The 22,181-nt window shown below is 30.7% G+C and overlaps 1 protein-coding gene, 1 long non-coding RNA gene and 2 other non-coding genes across 4 annotated transcripts; all 4 read left to right on the forward strand.

The window, feature by feature from the left end:
• Positions 1-4,133: 4,133 nt before the first annotated feature.
• LOC127254662 (uncharacterized) lies at positions 4,134-8,661 on the forward strand. Its single transcript, XR_007839468.1, has 3 exons — positions 4,134-4,252; positions 5,082-5,125; positions 5,467-8,661. It is a non-coding gene; the product is annotated as an uncharacterized LOC127254662 (long non-coding RNA).
• LOC127257231 (small nucleolar RNA snoR69Y) lies at positions 5,501-5,606 on the forward strand. Its single transcript, XR_007839951.1, has one exon. It is a non-coding gene; the product is annotated as a small nucleolar RNA snoR69Y (small nucleolar RNA).
• On the forward strand, positions 5,683-5,768 carry LOC127257236 (small nucleolar RNA snoR53Y). Its single transcript, XR_007839952.1, has one exon. It is a non-coding gene; the product is annotated as a small nucleolar RNA snoR53Y (small nucleolar RNA).
• Positions 8,662-16,702: 8,041 nt separating the features above from the next.
• Positions 16,703-17,727, forward strand: LOC127252653 (uncharacterized mitochondrial protein AtMg00860-like). The gene is made up of 2 exons (XM_051276936.1): positions 16,703-16,761; positions 17,166-17,727. The coding sequence occupies exons 1-2, from the start codon at positions 16,703-16,705 to the stop codon at positions 17,725-17,727; spliced, it is 621 nt and encodes a 206-aa protein (XP_051132893.1).
• The last annotated feature ends 4,454 nt before the right edge of the window (positions 17,728-22,181 follow it).

Here is a 22,181-nt window from a genome sequence, read left to right on the forward strand (position 1 = left end):
ATTGTGTTTGCATAAAAGAATCATTTTTAGGATTTATTTAATGTGAATGATACAACTGGACAAGAACTTTTTTATATTTTTTTACATGAATTAAGTGTTCTTGAACTTGATGTAGATGATGTGCGTGGACAAAATTATGATAATTGATCGAATATGAAAGGAAAAAATCAAGGAGTGAAAATAAAACTTTTGGATTTGAATCCTAGAGCTCTTTATACTCTTTGTAGTGCTCATAGTCTTAATTTAATGTTGTGTGACATGACCAATAATTTTCGAAAAGTTAGGGATTTTTTTTTGTGTAATCCAACGCATCTATACTATATTTGCAAATTCTTAAAAAAGATGGCAAATTTTAATAAATAATGTGAAATATTTAACTCCTAAATCATTATCTTTTACTTGTTGGGAAAGTCGTGTTAATAGTGTAAAAGCAATTTTATTTCAAATTCCAGATTTTAGAGAAGCTTTGCTTGAAATTGCTGAAAGTAATGGTGATTCTAAAACAAGAAGTGAGACTAAATCTTTAGCTAATGACGAGCTAGGAGATTTTGAATTTATTGTTTTGATTGTAATTTGGTATAATTTGTTATATGTTGTTAGTTAATAAAAAATTACAATCAAAATACATGCTAGTTTGTGTTGCTAGTTTGTGTTGTCATTGAAAATGTTGAAAAATTGATTTTATTTTTTTGAGGAGTATAAAAATAATGATTTTACAAATGTTATTGATATTGGCACAGAAATTGCACTTGAAATGGATGTTGATCCAATTTCTCCTCAAAAGCGTCAAATTAAAAGAAAAAAAATTGATAAAAGTTTACTAAGTGCAGAACAATCTTTAAAATTATTTTTTTTTTAATTGTATTATTGATTAAACAATTGTTTCACTTGATAGAAGGTTTGAACAATATTTAAAATGTTTGGGTTTTTTTTTTTCTTATAAAAAATTGCATTTATTAGATGATATTAAAAGAAAAAAAATTGATAAAAGTTTACTAAGTGCAAAACAATCTTTAAAATTATTTTTTTTAATTGTATTATTGATTAAACAATTGTTTCACTTGATAGAAGGTTTGAACAATATTAAAAATGTGTTTGGGTTTTTTTTTTCCTTATAAAAAATTGCATTTATTAGATGATATTAACTTGAAGTCTTGTTGTACGAATTTTATAATAACTTAAAAATGGTGATATTTGTGATATTCACGAATATAATTTATATGGGGAGTTGAAATTGCTACAAGAGTGTTTACCTAAAAAAAAATTTGATGTTTTAGATATTATAAATTTTTTAAAATATGTTGATTGTTTTTCCAATGCAATTGTTGCATGTAGGATATTGTTAATCATCCCAGTGACCCTTGCAACCGCTGAAAGAAGTTTATCAAAATTAAAGTTGCTCAAGACTTACTTGCATAGTTTTATGTTCCAAGAAAGACTAAATGATCTAACTTTAGTAGCAATTGAAAATGAAATTTTGAACAAAGTAACTTATAAAGATTTGATTGACGAATTTGCTTCAAAGAATGCACGAAGGACAAGACTTCTTAAATAACAATCTTGTAAGTACTTAAAATTTAGTATTTTATAATTTGTTTTTATTATGTTATTTTTTAAATTCATTGATTTTTTTTTTTTTTTTTTTCAGTTGAATCCTCTTTTGATAAGCATGTCAAGTCGGCTATAATTTTTGGGAAGCTTGTTTAAATCTGGTTTATTCTTACTTCTTTTTAGCTTAGTTATATTATATTATACTCCCTCCGTTCGGAAAATTTAATCCACTTCTTTGTAAAAATACAAAGAAAATGGACTAAATTTCCCGGACGGAGGGATTATAATTTTTTGTGCAGAGATTTGTAATGAATGATGTATTTATAGTTTCTAATAATAATAATAATAATAATAATAATAATAATAATAATAATAATATTATTATTATTATTATTATTATAATTATTATAATAGTTGTTATTATTGGATTATTATTTTTATATTAGTTAAAATATTGGTATTCTTTACCAATAATACACTTTTGTTAATGAACATTTATTGAATATGTGATCAAAATAATTTTTTTTTTTTTTTATGGAGTTTGTTATTATAGTTGTCGGTGATATTATTTTAAAATACATTTAATTATATATTTATAGGGCCTATATTTTGTTTTTGCTCAGGGTCATAAAAAAGTTCGAGACGCCCTGTAAACAATACATAAAAAAAATTGTTGCAACAAAACATGGTACAAAGAAGACAACAATATAAAACCAGTTCAAATGCAGTTCATCCAGAAGAATACAACAAAATAAGAAATATCCAAACAATATGTCGTAATAATGAGACAAGAATATTGTAACTCAAACATACATCTTCAACTAGACCGACAAAGTGGAACACTACTTTGAATGTATTAGTCACAAAGTTAAAATAGTTAAACTATTAGCATTTTTTTTGCTTCAATATAGCATTTCGGTAACATGTATTACCATTCATTATTATATTAAAATACTCTAATTATTGATAATTAAAATAAAATAACATTATGTTCCATTAATTTCAATATCTACATGTGCACAAGAGCCGTTTTACCGTTTTTAAAGGTCACATTTACATTTTACGTCATTATGTTTAACATTGAAAATATTATTATATTTATATAATTTTTTTTACAAAATGTCCTTTTATTAGTATTATAAGACAGTAATAAAAATATTTTTACAATTTTTTTTAATTTGTATTAATATTCAAAGATCAACACGTAAAAAATAAAAGAGACTCTTAGAGCCGGACGAAAGTAGTACATTATTGAATGGAACTTTTGATGAGTAGAATACAAAATTCTTACGTTTTTTACATTATGTGAAAATATTTTAAATTTAAATATAAAGACATGTTTGTTTGATGTTTTTCTACCTCTAATATATATACATGATTCATAATTTGACATTTAATGGAATTCCTAATTTAAATTATGTATTAAAATATCTATACTATTGTTAATTATGTGAAAGTATTTCAATATGTATTAACTACTCATTAATTTATTAAAATATTCAAACTATTGTTAATTAATAAATTAACATCCCATTTCATTAATTTCAACATATACATATACATTAAGAATTAATTTATACTATAATATTCAACATGATAGTTGATTGGATTAAATACAGAATTTAAAATTTTTTATATCTTCAACTACCCCAATGTGCCAAAAAGGCAATTATATGCCAACTCATTTAAATAATCTATTTATTACTCTCTCTTTCTCATATAATTTTTTCATATTTTCTATTTTCGTCCGTTTCATATAATTTGTTCATTCTTTTTTCGGAAATATAATTATACACTTTAATCTCATTTTAAATTTTAAATTTTATAATTTTTTTAATCTTAATTAAACTATTTAGTTATATTAATCTTAATCCACAATTATTTTTATTATAAGATAATTATTTTTACTAATACACTTCTTAATTACTTTCTAACTACACTTTACCTAAATTATCGTATTTACAGTAATAGGCCCATAATATATGGGACGAAAGGAATATTAAGAAAAATTGGCAGTACCGATTCAACGGGAATTCAACCCCATATTTTAAAATACAAATATCAAATAGTAAAATAAAAAAAATTACAGTAAATTTAACTGGCCTAATTAATACCAATGACAAATCAAATCATATGTGACCCAAAGAAAGTTCAAAAGTTCAATTGATCAATTAATTTATTTTTTTGTATGTTGGGTGTGCTTGTTTGTTTGATTTCTAAAGATTTTGCTATTCATAACTTTTTTTTTTTTCTAAAATTAAATGAAATCTTTATTTTTTATTATATATATTATATTAAAATTTAATTTTTTATTTAAAATATAAAAACAGCACATTAAATAATTCAAATTCGAATTCAAATTAAAAAAAAAAAAAAAAAAAAAAAAAAAAAAAAAAAAACACACATGTTCAATGCCAATCAATTGAAGTTATCTATCTTTCTTGAAAATTATGGCATATCACCGCCGGAGATTAATAATAATAATAATAATAATAATAATAATAATAATAATAATAATGGGCTTTTGTAAGCCCAATATAAGATATAAGCCTTTGAGGTCCACTATTATGCAATGGCCTAATGTTTGGGCCGATAACAGCGTAACCTGAAAAATCCGTAAACATGACCAACGAGGGAATATTTGGTCGTGTGTAAGAACAGCTGAGTCTAGGGTTTCTCCGGTTCGTCGCCTCCTCCCATGGTAAGTGCTGCTTCTCCTTACGTTGCGATTTCAATTGCAAGCGTAATCTGTTGCGATGTGATTTGATAGCTTGTGAGTGTTGCTTTTCCTCTGTGCGTAATTTCTGCGGTGTTAATCTCAATGGTGTCTTTATTTGTTTTTCCAAGTTCTGTTTATATATATATATATATCCTCTGGAGCCTGTTGAATAGCGTGATTGCACATGTCGTGATTTTATTTATTTATTTTGTGTGCGAATGTAATGTGGTATACCTCGCCATGTAACCTGCATTGATTTGATTTATGTAGAGATGTTCATCTGCAGACAATCAGATGATTTTTGTACTACTTTATGTTGTCACTTTAACTATAGATGACAAACGCTTGGTTGTTGTGCTTTAGGTTATCTGTGCGATGATTATGGTTTTATCGTAACAGATGACTTGTAATTTTGTAAGATTGCTTTTCGAAATGTTTATAATAAATTCAAGCAAACCATATTTGTTAGGGTTAAATTCTTACTTGGAATATTTGCATCTGCAATTCATGCTGTAGGAAATATGAATAGGATCGAGGTTCTCATAAAAGACTTAAGATATGATCTCATGCAATGCGGTGTGATTGATTTATCCATATTTTTCAAAACCAAAAATTTCAAGGCAAATATCATTTCTATGTATAGCTCTTGTATAATATTTACTGTACCTTTAGTTTTCATAGTTAAGTATTCTATAATAATCGTTAGATCAATAGACATCTGAAGTGATCATAACTTCCCAAAAGATTAGTATATCACCTAAAACACTTAAGGTGCCTTAAACTAATTTAAATTAATCTATGTTTTTTGCAGGCCAAGAGAACCAACAAGAATGTGTTGGTATTGTTGGGAGTATGGTATGTTCTTTGTCCTTATAATTACTCAATTTTTACATGTTACTTAAACTGCTCTGCCTTTTCTGCTGTTTTCACCCTATCCTGAATGTAATATTTGAGCATGTTACATTTTTTGCCAAATCTCTTGTGGTTTTCGGCATCTCAAGGATGTAACTGTTTTTCATATATATTATTTGCAACATTTCATGTAAGCATGCTAAATTGTTCTAGAAGGAATGGGCCTATTAATTTTGCCTAATTATGAAGAATGGTCTATATATACACACATTGGTGGATACTCTAATTCTGAATTCTCTTATTTAACTTATTTCGTTTTTCTCCTCCGCAATGATTTGTTGCAGCCTGCAGCGCTTATGAATTTGATTGAAATTAGGGCGTGGCAGTGATGATAGATGTTAATCCCAGCTCATTTTGAGGCCTTTCCTGTGTGAGGTCAGGGAAATTTACATTTTTTTCTCACGTACATCGTCTGATCTTCACCCTACTTCTTTTCTGATTTTATTTTGGATTTGAGTTATTTTTATGTTTTTTGTTCTTCTTTGGTTTATTTTGGAAGTGTTCCTTGTGATGGTTGATTCGAAAAAATCATGCTAATTCTGATTGTTTTGTGATTAAGATTTAATTCACTTCTACCGAAGGAACACTGATGATTTTTCTTTTCTTGTTTTTTTTTGTTTTTCCCTATACATATAATACTCTTCTTTATTTTGATATCAATTTATCTGTTGCAGTTTTGATTTATTTTAAAAAAATTTCTTCAGATAGGAATTTGACTATTGTAGTTTTTTTGGTTGTGTTTGTTTTAGGATTTTTAGGAAATTTTACTATTCAATAAAATTTTTCTTGAAAATTAAAATCAAAATTCTATATTTATTTTAATATTATACTATTAATTCATTTTATTTTTCAAAACAATATACTCCTACCATTTCATAATAGTTGACATTTTTTATTTTAGTATATTTCATAATAGTTGACAAGATTATATTTTTAGTAAATTATCAATTTTAAATATATTTAATATATATAAAAATTAATTTAATTAAATTTCTAACCTCTCAAATATGTAGAATCTACTGAAAATTAATTTATTTTTATCTTTATCTTCAATAAATAAATATTTTTATTCATATTTAAATTTTTTCATTTTCTTAGAAAATTAGTTTATACTCCCTCTGTCCCACGACACGGTATTTAAGACGAGAATGTTTAATTAGTTAATAATAATTAATTATGATATTATTATATTTTTTTATAATTAATAATATTTATAATTTTAAAGTAAATTTAATATATATGATTAAAAAAAATTAAAATATATGTTTAAATATTTAAAAATTATATAGCAATATGAATATAATTTTGTAGAGAATAAAATTTTCTATAATATAAGTAAATAAAAAAATATTTTTGTTTATTTATAATTAACATAAATCAATTTTATAAAAGATGTATAGTTTTAAATATAGATAAAAATATTTATTTTTTTGAGGAGAGATGTAGAAATAAAGGGGTTTTAAGTGGGTCTTACGTCATTTATGATGTTGTATATTATGTAGTTAATTAAGTTGATTTATATTTGTTAAATATATTTTGAATTAATAATTTTTACCAAAAATAGAAATTTGTCAATTGTTATGGGACAGACAAAAATGGAAATAGTATCAAATGTGGTGGGACGGAGGGAGTATTAATAAACAAATAAATATATTTTTTATTTAATTGTAACATATATTGTTTTATTCTCCGTGAAAAGGTATCCATATTATATACTCTTTCCGTCCAAAAAAAATATTTTGTTGGAAGTGGGCACGAGAATTAAAGAATAATATTATTTAATTGAAAATAATATAAAGTAGAAGTTAAAAAACTAAAATACGGAATGATTTTAAAAGTAGGTTGCAGTAGTAATTAGAGGTAGTTTGAAAAAGTGGAATAATTTTGTTATAAAATGGAGACCACTGTTACTAAATAAAAAAAATATTTTTGAAAAAAAAAAGTAAGAAACAAGATAATTGTTTTGGGACAAACAAAAATAGAAAAACAAGACAACACTATTAAGACCGAAAGAGTATATTTTATTAGATATAATATTTAAAATATTTAAACTCATTTCAAATTTCTTTTAATTATATATATTGATTTTTATTTTTAAAATATCAACATCACTTTCATAATAAATAATAAAATAATATCATAACATACTATAATTTATATATTAAACTCATTTTTTTAAATACTTATTGTTTTGTGATAAAAAATTAACCCACTTGTTTTTTCTTAAGGAACATCACTATTTTTTTTTTTTTTTTTTCTGCTCTCTTCGTATACATATAATATCCTTTATTTTTATATCAATTTATCTCTTGCAGTTCCCATTTATTTTATTAGTTTAGATAAAATAAAAAATCTTGTTTAAATAGAAATTTGACAGTATTTGGCTGTGTTTGTTTTAGTATTTCTAGGGGATTTTACTATTCAATTAAAATTTTTTCGAAAAAAATATAAATTTTATTTTTAATATTATACTAATAATTTATTTTCTATTCAAAAGATTATATATAATATCTATTTCTAGCCAACCCAAAGTATGTAGATAAGTTTAACCGAAAGTATGGTCCAGAGAGGTATGAAGATTTTAATAGTCTCCAGTCCACCGTAAGACACATAATTATATGGGATTGAAAGTCATGGCTCTTGCTGTTCTTGGGAAAGAGCTCAAGAAGCCTTTGGAGGGGATAGTTTTTGAGTAATTGGGATGCCCTAAATTATATAACAGATAGAGTATGCTATGCTGCTTTTGATGTATTTTTATGTTCTATCCGGCCTATATACTATACAACCTAAAATCTTGCAAGATGCAGGGAGGTAATTTTTGTAGGTTTTGAAGTTGACCGATGATAAAGTGTAAGGTATGAATGCTATGATCTAATAATTTAAGTTTTATGCTTTTCTGCTTAAAAAGTATGTGCTATTGAGGGGTCGTTCTTGTTGGGTTTCGGCTCCCAACCATGTGAATTAAAGGCCCAAATTTAAAAGGTAATTAGTTTTAATTGGATGACTTAATTACCCCCGAAAATAATAATCAGCAACAGCAGCTGCGGACAGTGATATATCCGAAAAGAAAAACAGAACAGTCCCGAGTTGTTCTTCTCCCTGCGAAGTTTTGGAGACTGGATCAATCGGCATAGGAAACGTTGTCTGATCGGCTTGAAATTTTTACTGAAGTTAGGGGACATCTATATCTTCATTTTGTTCGGTGGAGATCTTTTTTCAACGGTCCGATTTTCAGATAAAAATTCGGCAATGAACCAGATTTTTGGCTCTGTTTTTGTTCGGTTTTTTCGTTGTTTGTGAGATCAAGATTTCGGTGACTCCCTGTTATTTAGGCCATATCTCGGGTTGTGATTTTGGATCTGATTTTTGTGATAGTGGAATTTTTGGGTGGGCTTAAGAGCCTCGTGGTTTTTCCTCTTTGCATTGGAGAGGTTTTCCACGTAAATCGGCTTATTAATGCTCCTGCGATATTTTAACAATTAGGGAATTTTATTGTTGCGTATTGCTATTATTCCCAACAGTTCTATGGATATATAGACATCTATTTTGCCAAAAACATTAAACGGAAATTGTAATGTATGTGTTTAATATATAAATTGTTTTGAGACATTAATTATTGGGCGGACTACCAATAGGGATGTATGGGGCGGGGTAGCCCCGGATCCGGTCTTAATGGGGCGAATTAGGGTAAAAAAATTTGGTTCGGGATGGGTTATAGATTTTGAGTTTTAGACTCTACTGGGTTCAGGTTTTACTAAAAATTCGCCCTTCTGGGACCCGAATCCGAACCCGGATATTTTATTAATTATTATAATTTATTTATATTTTTATACAATATAAATTATATTATTTATTTATTTAAAAAAATTAAATATAAAATAAAACTTTAATTCTAAATCAAATTTCATTTTGCATTTGTTTCTCATATAATTCTAATTATAATAGGGACTATTGTTGACCTCATTACTGCGGACTATCGTCGATATTTGATTTTTCTTATTTTTGAACTATAATTTTTTGATACTTTTACGCATATTTTTTTTAAGTATTAAATTATTTAAAAAAATATTTTATTCTTAAAAAAAAAAAACGGGTTTGTCGGGTTGGCTCCGAACCCAGAGGTTCAAGGAATGGGTCCTGGTGTGGGGTTGAAGTGGGACGGGACGGGTTTTGAGTCATAATATTTTCTAGTGAGGCAGGTGTCGGGGCCTGCAAAACTCGTCCCAAACCCGCCCCGCTGACATCCCCCGCTGCCAATTTATTTTGCGTTATTAAATATGCTTGTAGAGACTTGTTGGCTAATTTATTGGCAATAAGTGAATTCAATATTTAGTCGAGTTTGGATCCTATGCTGATGTATTAAATTAATTCAGCTTATGCTGAATTAATCTTAACCATTCATTTATTTTAGTTAAAAACAATAATTTAATTAATTTAACTTATCAATGACTAAGATTTAGTTTAGCAGTGCTGAATAATGAAATTTCAGCATGCTATCCAAGTTGTATTTAGTCTGTTCCCTTATGACCCCTTGTAAGCGTGCATTTTACAAATAAAGTCTAAAGGAATTTGGAAAGTCTGGTGCATGGAGGAGCTATAATAGTTTAATTGTTAAAGTTAAAAAATTATTTGAAATAATGATAAGAATACGAATGTGATAAAAAAAGAAAAGAAATGTCATCTTGCAGTCTTCTTTAACTATTGTATATTTAAAGGAATATGAGAGCCAGTTTTGAGCGAAACAATCTGAGCAATTGCTTAGAGCCTTTACTTCAAGAGGACTCAAAATTTTAAAATTATTATTAAATATTTTAAAATTTAAGTTATATGTTATCTCATATTTTTCTCAACAAATTGTCTCATCTCTAACCAAATTTTTTCTAAAAATTAATTCCATCTTCCCGGCTGTTTAGAATTTCTAAATATTTTTAAAGTCCATTATTATTATTAGATATGATAAAATTTATTATAATTTTTATCTCGTATTTTTCACTACAATTGCCAATTCAATTCTAATTCTAATAAACTATAACCATAAATTTTTTAAAAATTAATACCAAATCCAATTTTAATTCTAATAAATTTTAACTAAATTTTTCTAATATTAAACATATGTTCCTTACCTTTATTGAACAATTGGTTTTATAATAGTCAATATATTGTCAATTTTTATAATAATCAAGAACTAGACCCTACAGGCCACCATAGCAGTCTTATGAACACATATGTCATTGATTGTATATGTGATTAATATAAATTTTACTTTTGTAGAATTTATTATTATATATTTCGTTGGTAGTATATTTTTTTTTTTTTTAAAAAAATATTTGTATATAGGGCCTTTTATCTTTTTTTCGCTTAAGGTCCCAAAAATATCCGAGACGGTCCTGAGGAATATACAGTCGAGGATTCCGTTGAGCCCCCTCTAGCTTTGCGCGAAGCATAGGGAGGAATTTGTCCTGCTTCAGCAAAATTGAAAAATCACTTTACAAGAATGCTGTCGACAGGAGCGAAGGTATACTATTGAATTGTAGATACAGTATGGCAGCATTATTGTCCATTGTGTTAGACCTAATCATTGGTTGATATTGAATTAAATTTCTAAAATTTTACAACTGCACATCCCTGCTTGGCATTCTAGTGTGTGTTAGAAATAGAGGTTTCTACCTTAACCAGGGAAAAAATTGAACTCAAAATCATGGTATAATGAAAACTACCACAATACAACCACTACAAAAAAAATAGTATATTTGTAACGGAATTCCGTCCCTAAAGATCACGTAGCTAACGTAATTCCATCATTAATTCCGTCTCTAATATCATTAGTAACGGAAAAAGTAGATTTAAAGACAAAAAAATCTCGTTACAAAAATGATATTTTCTTGTAGTGAACCAAGGACATATATTTTACGTCCCTCAAAACTGTGAGCTTTAAATGTTGAAGGGAGTAGAAAGTGGTGGAATGCATTAACAATTTGTTCAAAATCTTACATGCCAAAAGAGAATATGGAGACATGGATCAAAAGCTCTCGTACTGATGTCTTAATAAGGCTATGCAGTTCCTAAGTACATAATCTAATTATGACATCGGACCTTTTTAGTTGTTGCTCTTCTCGGCGGTCATTCGGCTTTTTTTGTTGCTTTTGTTCCCAAGGCTTGGATTCAATACACTATCCTCCTTATCACCGAAGAGAAGACACTGCTATTTACGCACACTTGCTATAACATATAAAGGTATGAAATATCATGCATTTGTTAAAGTATTGATGTGATTGTATGAGGCATGTAAGAACACTAAGTCAAAGTTGCAAACTGAAATGTATGTAGAAGATTGATATTTTGTATGTCGTCCGTACTTGAGTTGAACCATTAAATGTTTTGTTAATTGAGTATTTTAAATTTGTTATTGTCAATACATCGACCTCAAATGACGGTCTATTTTTGAGTTCGTATTTAATTTTCATAAAGTTAATGTCATTGGATATATTTTTATGTTATCTTTCAAACACTGTAAACGGTGAGTCAATCTGAACTCAAACAAAAGAGTTGTAGCTAAAATAGTAGTTAAATGTCTATTGTATAGTCAAATGTGTTTCTTAAAAACGTCATAATATTTTTTATTTGAAATTTAAACAGAAAATCTCGCTTTCTCACTTATATTTTACTTTCATTATATTCCCAAACATCCCTAAAAAACCTGAGCCGCCGCCTTCTCCCCCACTCAAGTTTAAAGTGATTTGGGAGTAAATCTTCATACTTTTTTTTTTCTTTACCCCTAAAATTCGATTTTTTACTTCTGAGCATTATTTTTAATTATTTTTGTTATCTAAACCATAGGTCTACGATATTTAAAACATCTTTTGATTCCTTATGAATTTAGCTTCAATTTGACATATCATATGTGTTATTGTAAAGAAATTTAGATTTTATATGATTTTTGAAAATTACACACTCTATTTCTTAACGCAGTGTGTTCAATGCATTTTATGTAATGTTTGGGTGTTTTTTTTTCATGATATTTTTGTTTCATTTGGGATGTAGATATATATGTTAGCTTCAATTAAACATCAATTTTGTTTCATTTTGATGTAAAATGAGTTTTTATATAATTTTCTAAAGTTACATATTTTGGTTGTGTTCTTTTGTGGATTTTACGCAAGGTTTTTACTATTCATTTTTTTTTTCTCTTCAAAAAAATATCAAATTAAATAATTATTTTTTTTATATATTTTACTATAAATTTATTTTACATTTAAAACATTACATTATCATCTATTTATAACACATCAAACAACTATTTAAATTTAATTTTTTACTATTCAAATATTCAAACCCCAAAACTCAAACCCACAAATAAACACACCCAAATTTGTTTCTTTATGAAAGGTTTGTTTAGTGTATTTAATGAATTTTTTGCTCTTTCTGGAGTTTATTTTTGTGTTTTTGTTTGTTTAGAAATATAGATATATATATGTTAGATTTAGTTAGACACCAAATATGTCCTATTCATGGATTTTTAGTGATTTTGATAATAAAACTGCTATGTTTTTTTCGAATTGACCAGACTGTATGAGTTAAGATATATTTTAGATAAAATTCAAATGATTTTTGGTCTTTGAAAGGAAATTTAGAAAGTTAGTTTTGATTTGACACTAGTTTCATAATGTTTAGACTGACGATTATTTATGGTGAGTTTTGTAAGATCTGTGCAGAATTTGAGTAAGTTGATTAATTGTGTTTGGTGGTTATGTGAACTCCGATCAAACCAAGTTCTACGAGTCAGTGATATTTGAGTTGGTTAGTTTTTTCTAAGTGAGGTAAGGGGGTAAATTGTGCACGCCTTAAATGAATAGGCCATTTGACTAAGTGCCTTAATCGAATAGGTTATTATGATTATATTTTGTATGTGCTACATGGTGAAGTTGTTATGTATGATAGTATTAATTGCTGATGAATTGTCTGAGCCGTATATTTAACTATATTTAGCCGTTGATCAGCAAGTCGGTTGATAATTTATGTAAGCCATGGCGACTTATCTGTTGGTTGGCAAATCGCTTGATGAATTATATGAGTCTGCTAAACTGACAGTTGATTGTCAAGTCATTTGTGAATTTTGTAAGTAATAGATTTGGTTAGACTTAGTCATTAATTGACAAGTCAATTGATAAATTGCAAAAGCCATGAATTTGGTTAGACTTAGCCGTTGATTGACAGGTTGATTGATAAATTGTATAAGTTGTAGATTTGACTAGACTTAGCCGTTGATTGGCAAGTCGATTGATAAATTGTGTAAGTCGTAGATTTAACTAGACTTTGCCATTGATTGACAAGTCGATAGATAAATTATATAAGCCGTAAATTCGGCCAGACTTATCCATTGATTGACAGGTCGATTGATACATTGGGTAAGCCTTGAATTTGGCTAGACTTAGCCGTTGATTGATAAGTTTGTAATACCCTATAAAATAATTGTCTTCAGAACTTGCCAGAGTCCGTCGGATAATTTTTTTTTAGGGCTTAATTTATTTTGGGCTTTTGGTGTAAGGAATGATGAAATTGGATTAAAATTAAAGATGTTTGGGCCAAAAATTGGGCCAAGTGGATTAAAAAAAGTGAAATAAGGCTCATGTCTATATTTTTAAAAAAATAGAGAGAATAGCGAGAACAAGCTGTAGTAGGAGCAGGGTGTTCTTCTCTACCATCTCCAACCGCTGTCTAATTCTTCTTCTTCTTTCTTGGAAAGTTCGTCCACCAAAGCTTCTTCTCTTGCGTTCTTCTCTTAAGATAAGTGAGATTAATCTTAGATAATGATATCTTATAATTTCTAGACCCGTTTGTAGATTTCTTGTAATATTTTTCAAATTATTTTTAAATGAATGTATTCTAAATTATTAGGTTTTTGTATTTTCTCTTTAGAAAGTTTGTTAGGATGTTCTTTAGAATTTATATGGAATCTTTATGGTGATTTGAGTGGGAAAGTGAAGGATTTTGTGAAATGGGTTAGAAATCTAATTTTGCCCTAACCTAGTTTATGATTTTTTTAAAAGGATTTGTGATTATTTCTATTATTATAATTTTTTAAGTTAGATTATGCCTATTTGGATAGACATTGTCCAAAAAAATCATTTGGCAAAATAAAGTGAGATTTTAATGAACTTGTTGGATTTTTAATATTGAACTTCTTGTTTGGTTATTAAATGAAAATGTTGTTGGACGAAAATAAGATTTTAGGAGCAAATTTGAAAACCCTCTTTTAACTTTCTTTTATGTTGCAAAACATGATTATTTGATCGATGATTTTATTGATTGGTTGGTTAAATATTGAAAATTGAGAAGTTTTGAGTTGAAAGCTCTCTTTTTTTTTTTTTTGAAAAAAAAGAAAAGAATTGTCTAATGGAATGTTGAGTATTGAGTCAAATTGGTAATTGAAATTATCAGTCGAGTTTGATCAATTCGTCAATTGTTTAGGATGATAAGGCATATGCTTTCACTTCTCCTTGCAAACACGTGGGGGTATACGGTATTTTAGTATAACTAGTTAACCTCGAACTAGAACTCAAATGGGCTAGGTCATGGGATCAAGATGATAGGTTTCTTTTTTGGGTGATTCCGAGGTGCTTGTCATTCACGATGAAATTGTCTTTAGACCGTGATCCGTGACGGAGGGATGGATTGCGTAGAATCCGTTAGCGGTATGTTATATTGGAGACTAGAGGGTTTGGCCGTTTGGCGTCCCTCACAAACTAATAAATAAGTTGACTTATGTGTCCTTTGGGCTTCGAACCTTCATGTACCTATTGTCAAGCTTTTCTTGAGGGTTGTGACCATATATTTGCTATATGTAGTTATGTGATGAGTCAAGCGAAGTAATAAGATTGTAAAATCAAGTCAAGCCGGCCCTAATTAAGGTTTACTGAGGTTTTCTTCGTAATGTGTTCATCACAATTATTTGAGAATATAAGAGAGGTATAAGGGATGCATTAAAAAACTTGTGTGTGAGTTGTATTTATGTGATATGGGAATATTTCATCTAAATTATCTTCTTGACATGATTGTGGTATTCACCTGTGAATCATGACATATATCATATTAATTTACCTTTGATTAATTGTGCTTACTCAATCATTGTGTTGACTCTCTTTCTATAAACTTTTTGCAGGTGATGATGCTTTTGTTATGCCTAAATGATGCATCCACATCACATGATCCATTGGAGAAAACTAGGATTATCTCACCTCTTAGGATGCTTTTGAAATATAATACTAATGTTTTAAGAATGAAGACAATTTGAAATAATTTTTAGCTTACGCTTTTGACTCGATATGTGATAACTGGTGCGCTTTATTTTTTTAGTTTTTATTTAGTTGTTTGTGTTGGGTATTTTAGCTTTAGCGCTATAACGTGAAATTTTTTGGTTAACAAAGAGCCTTCTGATGTGGTTGGTGATATTTCTACTTGAGCCAACCAAGGTGTTACAGTTGGTATGAGAGCTTAGGCTAAAGGCTCATGCTTCTTGGTTAATAAAACTTGAAAGATTTCGGAATTTATAAAATAAATTAGATCGTGGGTTTAGTTGGACTTGGGTGCATTCATGGTATATATTGCATTTTATGTTTATTCATTGTGTTTATGTGTATTGGTTATTCTAGATGATTAGTTAAGGTTGGTTGAATCTTATTGGGTCTAATCTTGATTAGCAGATGCCCGATAAACATGTTCGTCGGTCCTCCTCAGTCCAATGAAGAAATTGAGAGTAGGTAATCCCAAAACTCTGAGCCTCTAATTCAGGATTCCGTTCGACCTTCAAACTCGACATTTGAGTTCTTTTGTCAATTCATGAGAAAGTTTGCTTAGCAACCCTAGAGTGTCATGGATACAGTGTTACGACATAGTCCTCCGACTTTTACTGGTCAGTCGGACCCGACTATTTTGGGAGAATGGTTGGATCGTTTGGAGATGATATTTAAGGTGGTGAAGACTATTATTGCCACATACTACTTAGAAGGATTGGACAAAAAGTGGTGGAATAATGAGAAAGTTTCACTTAGCAATTGGGTTACCATGGGAGATCTTTAAAGGGATGATACGGACGCACTTTTATCCCCACACCTTCAGAGAGCAAAGGAGGATGAATTTAGTGCTTTGGTGTAGGGTAATATGACATTGGAGGAGTACTTCATGCGATTTAATGAGTTGGCTGCCTATGCTCTGGATTTTCAAGCACGAATAGATTGTGGTGGGATGAAGATTTCTCTTCATAGTCCTTACAGTGTGGAAGTTGTGTATGAGGCAAGATGGTGTCCACCATCTCTATGCATGAGTTGACTCTTAAATATCACTTGTTCCATTGTGAGGTCCATGATGTTTTGAGGGATGAATATCAGCTTTTGAGCATTCCGGTGGTGAAGGAGTTTGCAGATATATTTCCTGATAAGATATCGGGGATGCCGCCTCACCATGAGATAAATTTCATGATTGAGATAGTTTCCGGCTGAACCGATGTCTAAGGCTCCCTATAGTATGGCACCAAAGGAGTTGGCCGAATTGAATGAGCAACTTCGAGAGCTGTTGGATAAGGGGTATATACGGCCAAGTAACTCTCCTTGGAGAGCACCCATTTTGTTTGTTAAGAAGAAGGACGATAGTCTTCAATTGTGCATTGATTATTGAGGACTGAATCAAGTTACCGTTCAGAATAAGTATCATCTTCCAAGGATTGACAACTTCTTTGATCACCTGAAAGGAGCAAGCATATTTTCGAAAATAGATTTGAGGTCGGGATACCATTAGCTTTGGATTTTAGATGAAGATATTCAAAAGACTGAATTTCGGTCTCGTTTTGGGCACTATGAGTTTATGATGATGTCATTCGGGTTGACGGCTGCTCCAGCTACCTTCATGGACTTGATGAATAAGTCTTCAAACCATATTTGGATAATTTTGTTATAGTCTTTATCGATGATATATTGGTGTATTCTTCCAGCAAGGAGGATCATGCGAATCTCCTCAGATTAGTACTGCAGATATTGAGGGAGCATAAGTTGTATGCTAAATTGTCGAAGTGTGAATTTTTGTTGAATGAAGTAGCATTCTTGGGGCATGTTATTTCTAGGGATGATGTTTCGGTCGACCCATCAAAGGTGAGTGCTATTGAAAATTGGCCCCGACAAAAGATGCAGACAGAGATTAGGAGCTTCTTGGGGTTGTCCGAATATTATCGGAGGTTTGTGCAAGACTTTGCAGGATTGGGAAGACCATTGACATCCTTGTTGAAGAAAAATGTCAAAGTGGTTTGCAATGACTTGTGCGAGCATACTTTTCAAAAATTGAAATGGAGGTTATTGGTTGCACCAGTGTTGGCGTTGCCGATAGATAGATGGAAGTTCGATGTATATTATTATTCTTCAAGACGAGGATTGAGGTGTGTGTTGATGCAAGATGGAATGGTGATCGCATATGCTTCGAGGCAGCTCAAACCGCATCAAGAGAACAATCCGACTCATGACTTGGAAATAGTAGCTGTAGTGTTTGCTCTCAAGATATAGCAGCATTATCTTTACATAGTTTATTGCAAAATTTACAACGATCATAAGAGTTTGAAATACATATTCACTCAAAGGGAGCTGAATATGAGGCACCGGAGATAGTTGGAGTTGGTGAAGGACTTTTGAAAATTTTATATCAGGAACGTAGGGCGAACGTCTGAGCCGGAAGTCACGTCATGACGTATGTTTGATAACATTACCTATGGAGTTGTGTCACGAGTTTGAGAAGCTACATATTGAGGTAGTGAGTCCTGAGGTGATTGAAGGATATATGAGTGCCTTGTCAGTTGAGCTCAAAATTTTGAGGGAGATTTAGGAAGCTTAAGTTGATGATGAGGGTGCAACAAGGTGAAGTAAGAGATTTTCATATTGGTCATGATGGAAGTCTAAGATTTCGAAACAAATGGTGTGTGCCAAAGGGGCGATTGGATATTAAGGGGAAAATACTTAAAGAGGCTCATAGTTCTACATATTCAGTGCATCCAGATTGTGATAAGATGTATAAAGATTTGAAGGAACATTTTTTGTGGCGCGCTATGAAAAGAGACATTGCGGACTATGTTGCCAAGTGTTTGAACTATCAAAAGATCAAGGCGGAGGATAAAAGACCTATAGATTTGATGAGATCCTTGGAGGTTCCGGAATTGAAATGAAACTCGATTGTGATGGATTTTGTGACTAGATTACCAAGTCGAGATCAGGCGTGGATGCCATTTGGGTGGTTGTTGATTAATTGACAAACAAAACAATTTTCATCCCAATAAGCATGACTTGAAGCATGCAAAAGTTGATAAATTTCCAACACGTAGTGAAGAGGTATTGAGTTCCGGAGGTGATTGTTTCGGATCGTGACCCTCGTTTATAGTCAGATTTTTGGTAGAAGCTCTAATAGGACTTCGGTACTCGGTTAAGGATGAGCATTCTTTCATCCGATGACCAATGGGCAAACTGAGCGCACTATTCAGATTTTAGAACATATGTTGCGAGCATGCGCGTTGGATTCTCATGGTCGATGGGAGGATCAGTTAACATTGGTAGAGTTCTCTTATAATAATAGCCATCAAACAACGATTGCGATTGCACCATTTGAGGCTATGCATGGGAGGAAGTGTAGAAAGCTATTGTGTTTGAATGACCTAAGTGAAAGGTGGGTATTGGGACCCGAGATGATCAAAGAGATGACGAATTAGATTCGTGACATTAAGGCTAAAATGAAAGTTGCCAAAGATCGCCAGAAGAGCTATGCCGACCTTGCTCGGAGAGATGGACATTTTGAGGTCAGTGATCATATTTTACTTAAGGTATCACTGCGAAGGGCGTGAGGAGATTTGGTATAAAGGAAAAATTGAGTTCGAGGTATGTGGGGCCTTATGAGATCATTGAAAGAATTGGAGAAGTTGTCTACAAGTTGGCTTTTCTAGAGACATTAAAAAGGGTTTCTGATGTTTTTCATGTTTCCCAGTTGAGGAGATATGTGGCAGATCTATCTCATATACTTCAATTGGAAGTTTTTTAGGTATATGAGGATTTAGTGAATGCAGAGCGATCCATTCAGATTGTGGCTTCGAAGTTAGATCGACACGGAACCATGATATAAAGATGAAGAAGGTAGTTTGGTCACCGCATAAGATTGAAAAATCAACATGGGAAACTAAGCAAGAAAAACGAGAAAAGTATCCGAAGTTGTTCGAGATAGCTCCTGGCATGTAGATTGATTTTGACGATGAAATGTCCTGAGAGGGGAAGGATGTAATACCCCAAAAAATAATAGTCGAAAGTTCACAGGAAATTGCTGGAGTTTGAGCCGAAGTCGGATTAATTTTATTTTTGGAGCTTAATTTATTTTGAGTTTTTGGTATAAAGAAAGATGAAATTGGATTAAAATTGAAGGTGTTTGGGCCAACTGTATTAAAATGAATGAAATATGACCCATGTCTATTTTTTTAAAAAAAAAATAGAGAGAAAAGAGAGAGCAGAGAACAGAAATGAGCAGCAACAACGTGTTTATCTCTCGCAGCTACAGCCGCAACTTCTTTTTCCTTGGCAAGTTCTTCCACCAAAGCTTATCTTCTTGGGTTCTTCTCTTAAGGTAAATGAGATTAATTTTAGATAAATGATATGTTATAATTTCTAGACCCACTTGTTGATTCGTTGCGATATTTTTCAAATTATTTTTTAATAGATCTGTTCTAAAATATTGGATTTTCTTATTTTCTCTTTAGAAAGTTTATTAGGATAATATGGAGTCTTTACGGTGATTTGAGTGGAAAAGTGAATGATTTTGTGAAATGGGTTAGAAATTCTAATTTTGCCCTAACCTAATTTATGATTTTTGGAAAAGAATTTGTGATTATTTTTAAATATTATGATTTCTTAAGTTAGATTACGAGGGTGTTTCGAAAAGAGCATTTTAGAGAGCTTTTAGCTTATTGATTAGCTTTTTAACTTATTGATTAACTTTTAACTGTTTGATAAGTCAAAAAACTAATTATGGGTGTGTTTACTTGTGAGTTTTTGGTTTTGAGTTTTTATTTTCAATAGTAAAATTTTGAATTAAAATAGTGGTTTGATGTGATATTTTGAATGTAAAATAAGATTCTAATGTAATAAAATAAATAAAAATTGGATGTTTGATTTGGTGGTTTTGAAGGGAAAAGAAAGTTAGAATTGTAAAATCAAAGGTAAAATCTTACAAGTAAACACAACCATGTGTTTGGTAAATTAGCTTTTTCAAATAGCTTATTGGGCCTAAAATGCTCATTTTTGAAACGCTGCCTATCCCAGCCGTAGACAAAAAGTTGTGTTATTTTTAATAAAAACAAAATTTGTACAAGTTGTATATAATTTGAATTTAAAGGGGGTCATATTCTCTAAATGAGTAATTTGATTCTCTTTCCGGGTCGATTTGTTTTCCAACCTGGACTTGGTTGGCTTCTTTGATCTGAAGAGATTTTGGTCTTCGGTTTGGCTTTGCCGGACTTTTGGAGGACATTGGTCTCCACGCGGGTGATTTGATCGTCGACTTTGAATTCGATGTCTTTTTGGACGATCCGAAAGAATTTGGTCTTCGGTTGGCTTTGCCGGACTTTGGAGGGCTTTGGTTTTCCGTGTAGACGATTTGATCGTCGACTTTGGATTTGATGTCTTTTTGGACGATCCGAAGGAATTTGGTCTTCAGTTGGCTTTGCCGGACTTTGGAGGGTTTTAGTCTTCGTGTGGGCGATTTGATCATCGACTTTGGATTTGATGTCTTTTTTGACGATCGAGACTTTGATCTTTAGTTTGGCTTTGCCGGCTTTTGGAGGGCTTTGGTCTCCGTGTGGGTGATTTGATTATCGGCTTTGGATTTGATGTCTTCTTTGGACGATCCAGACATTGATATTTGGTTTGGCTTTGCCGGCTTTTGGAGGGCTTTGGTCTCTGTGTGGGTAATTTGATTGTCGAATTTGGATTTGATGTCTTCTTTGGACGATCCAAAGCATTAATCTTTGAGAAGGTAGATTTGATGCTCCATAACGCTTTTTGGCGGCGTGTTCCTTTGACTTTTGGATTGAAGAGGGCAGGGTTGATGCTTTGGTGAAGAACGTGATGAAGATCTTGAAGCTTTGGGAGACACTTTGGAGACTTTCCCTTGCCTTTGACGAAGTCAATGGCTTTGGGAGCTTTGATTTTTCCTCCGGCTTGGGCATACGACAAAGAACGTTAACTTCATCGATTCATCAACCAATATTGGGTCATTTGTCCAAATCAGTGACTTTTCGATGAAGAACGCTTCGAAGGACACGAAAATCAATGAAGAACATTTGAAAGAGTCTAGAGAGACTTACCCTTGCATGAGTTTTCAAATGAACTTCGGTGTGTCAAATGAATTGGTCAAGGCCCCTATTTATAGGGGAGGGGTGGCCTCGTCTTCCTTTTTTAACGATGCCACGTGGCGCGTCATGATTGGCCAACAAAATTTTTTTATAATCTTTCATTTTCCATCCGATGTCGTTTTCCATTTTTTAAGGATTTGATTGTGCGTCTTCTTTTCTCGCCAAGATCTTTATATCATTTCCTTTCTTGAAAGATATTAATTTAAATATTTCATTTATTGACGAGATTAATTTTATTTTGCTGCTAAATTCATTATGACTCTATTTATGCACGTAATATTTATACGATATTTTCCATTTTAAGCAGATTTTTGCATTAATAGTTGATATTTCTTGTACAAAAATTAACATATATGCATATAATTAAATATCACACATTTATTATATCAGAATTTTATTTTCTTCCAATATATGAGATATTTAATTAATTTAGGCATTTATTTTTTAATGCCTACAAAATGCCCCTCGAGACTTGTTTAAACTGACACAAAGCGTTTGAAGCTTGAATAAGTCTCGAAATTTCAAGTCATTTTTTTTTTTAATTGAAATTCCATTTTTTATGGCTATCATTTTTTGTGT

The sequence above is a fragment of the Andrographis paniculata genome, unplaced genomic scaffold, assembly GCF_009805555.1.
Source record: "Andrographis paniculata isolate CXL003 unplaced genomic scaffold, ASM980555v1 Contig12END, whole genome shotgun sequence".
Classification (NCBI taxonomy): Eukaryota; Viridiplantae; Streptophyta; class Magnoliopsida; order Lamiales; family Acanthaceae; genus Andrographis; species Andrographis paniculata.

Bases quoted from the DNA above. Each gene is read 5' to 3' on its own strand.
- LOC127252653 (XM_051276936.1), top strand. From the start codon at position 16,703: ATGGCACCAAAGGAGTTGGCCGAATTGAATGAGCAACTTCGAGAGCTG. The intron at 16,762-17,165 runs GTATATACGGCC...GTATTCTTCCAG, and splicing joins CGAGAGCTGTTGGATAAGGG to CAAGGAGGATCATGCGAATC.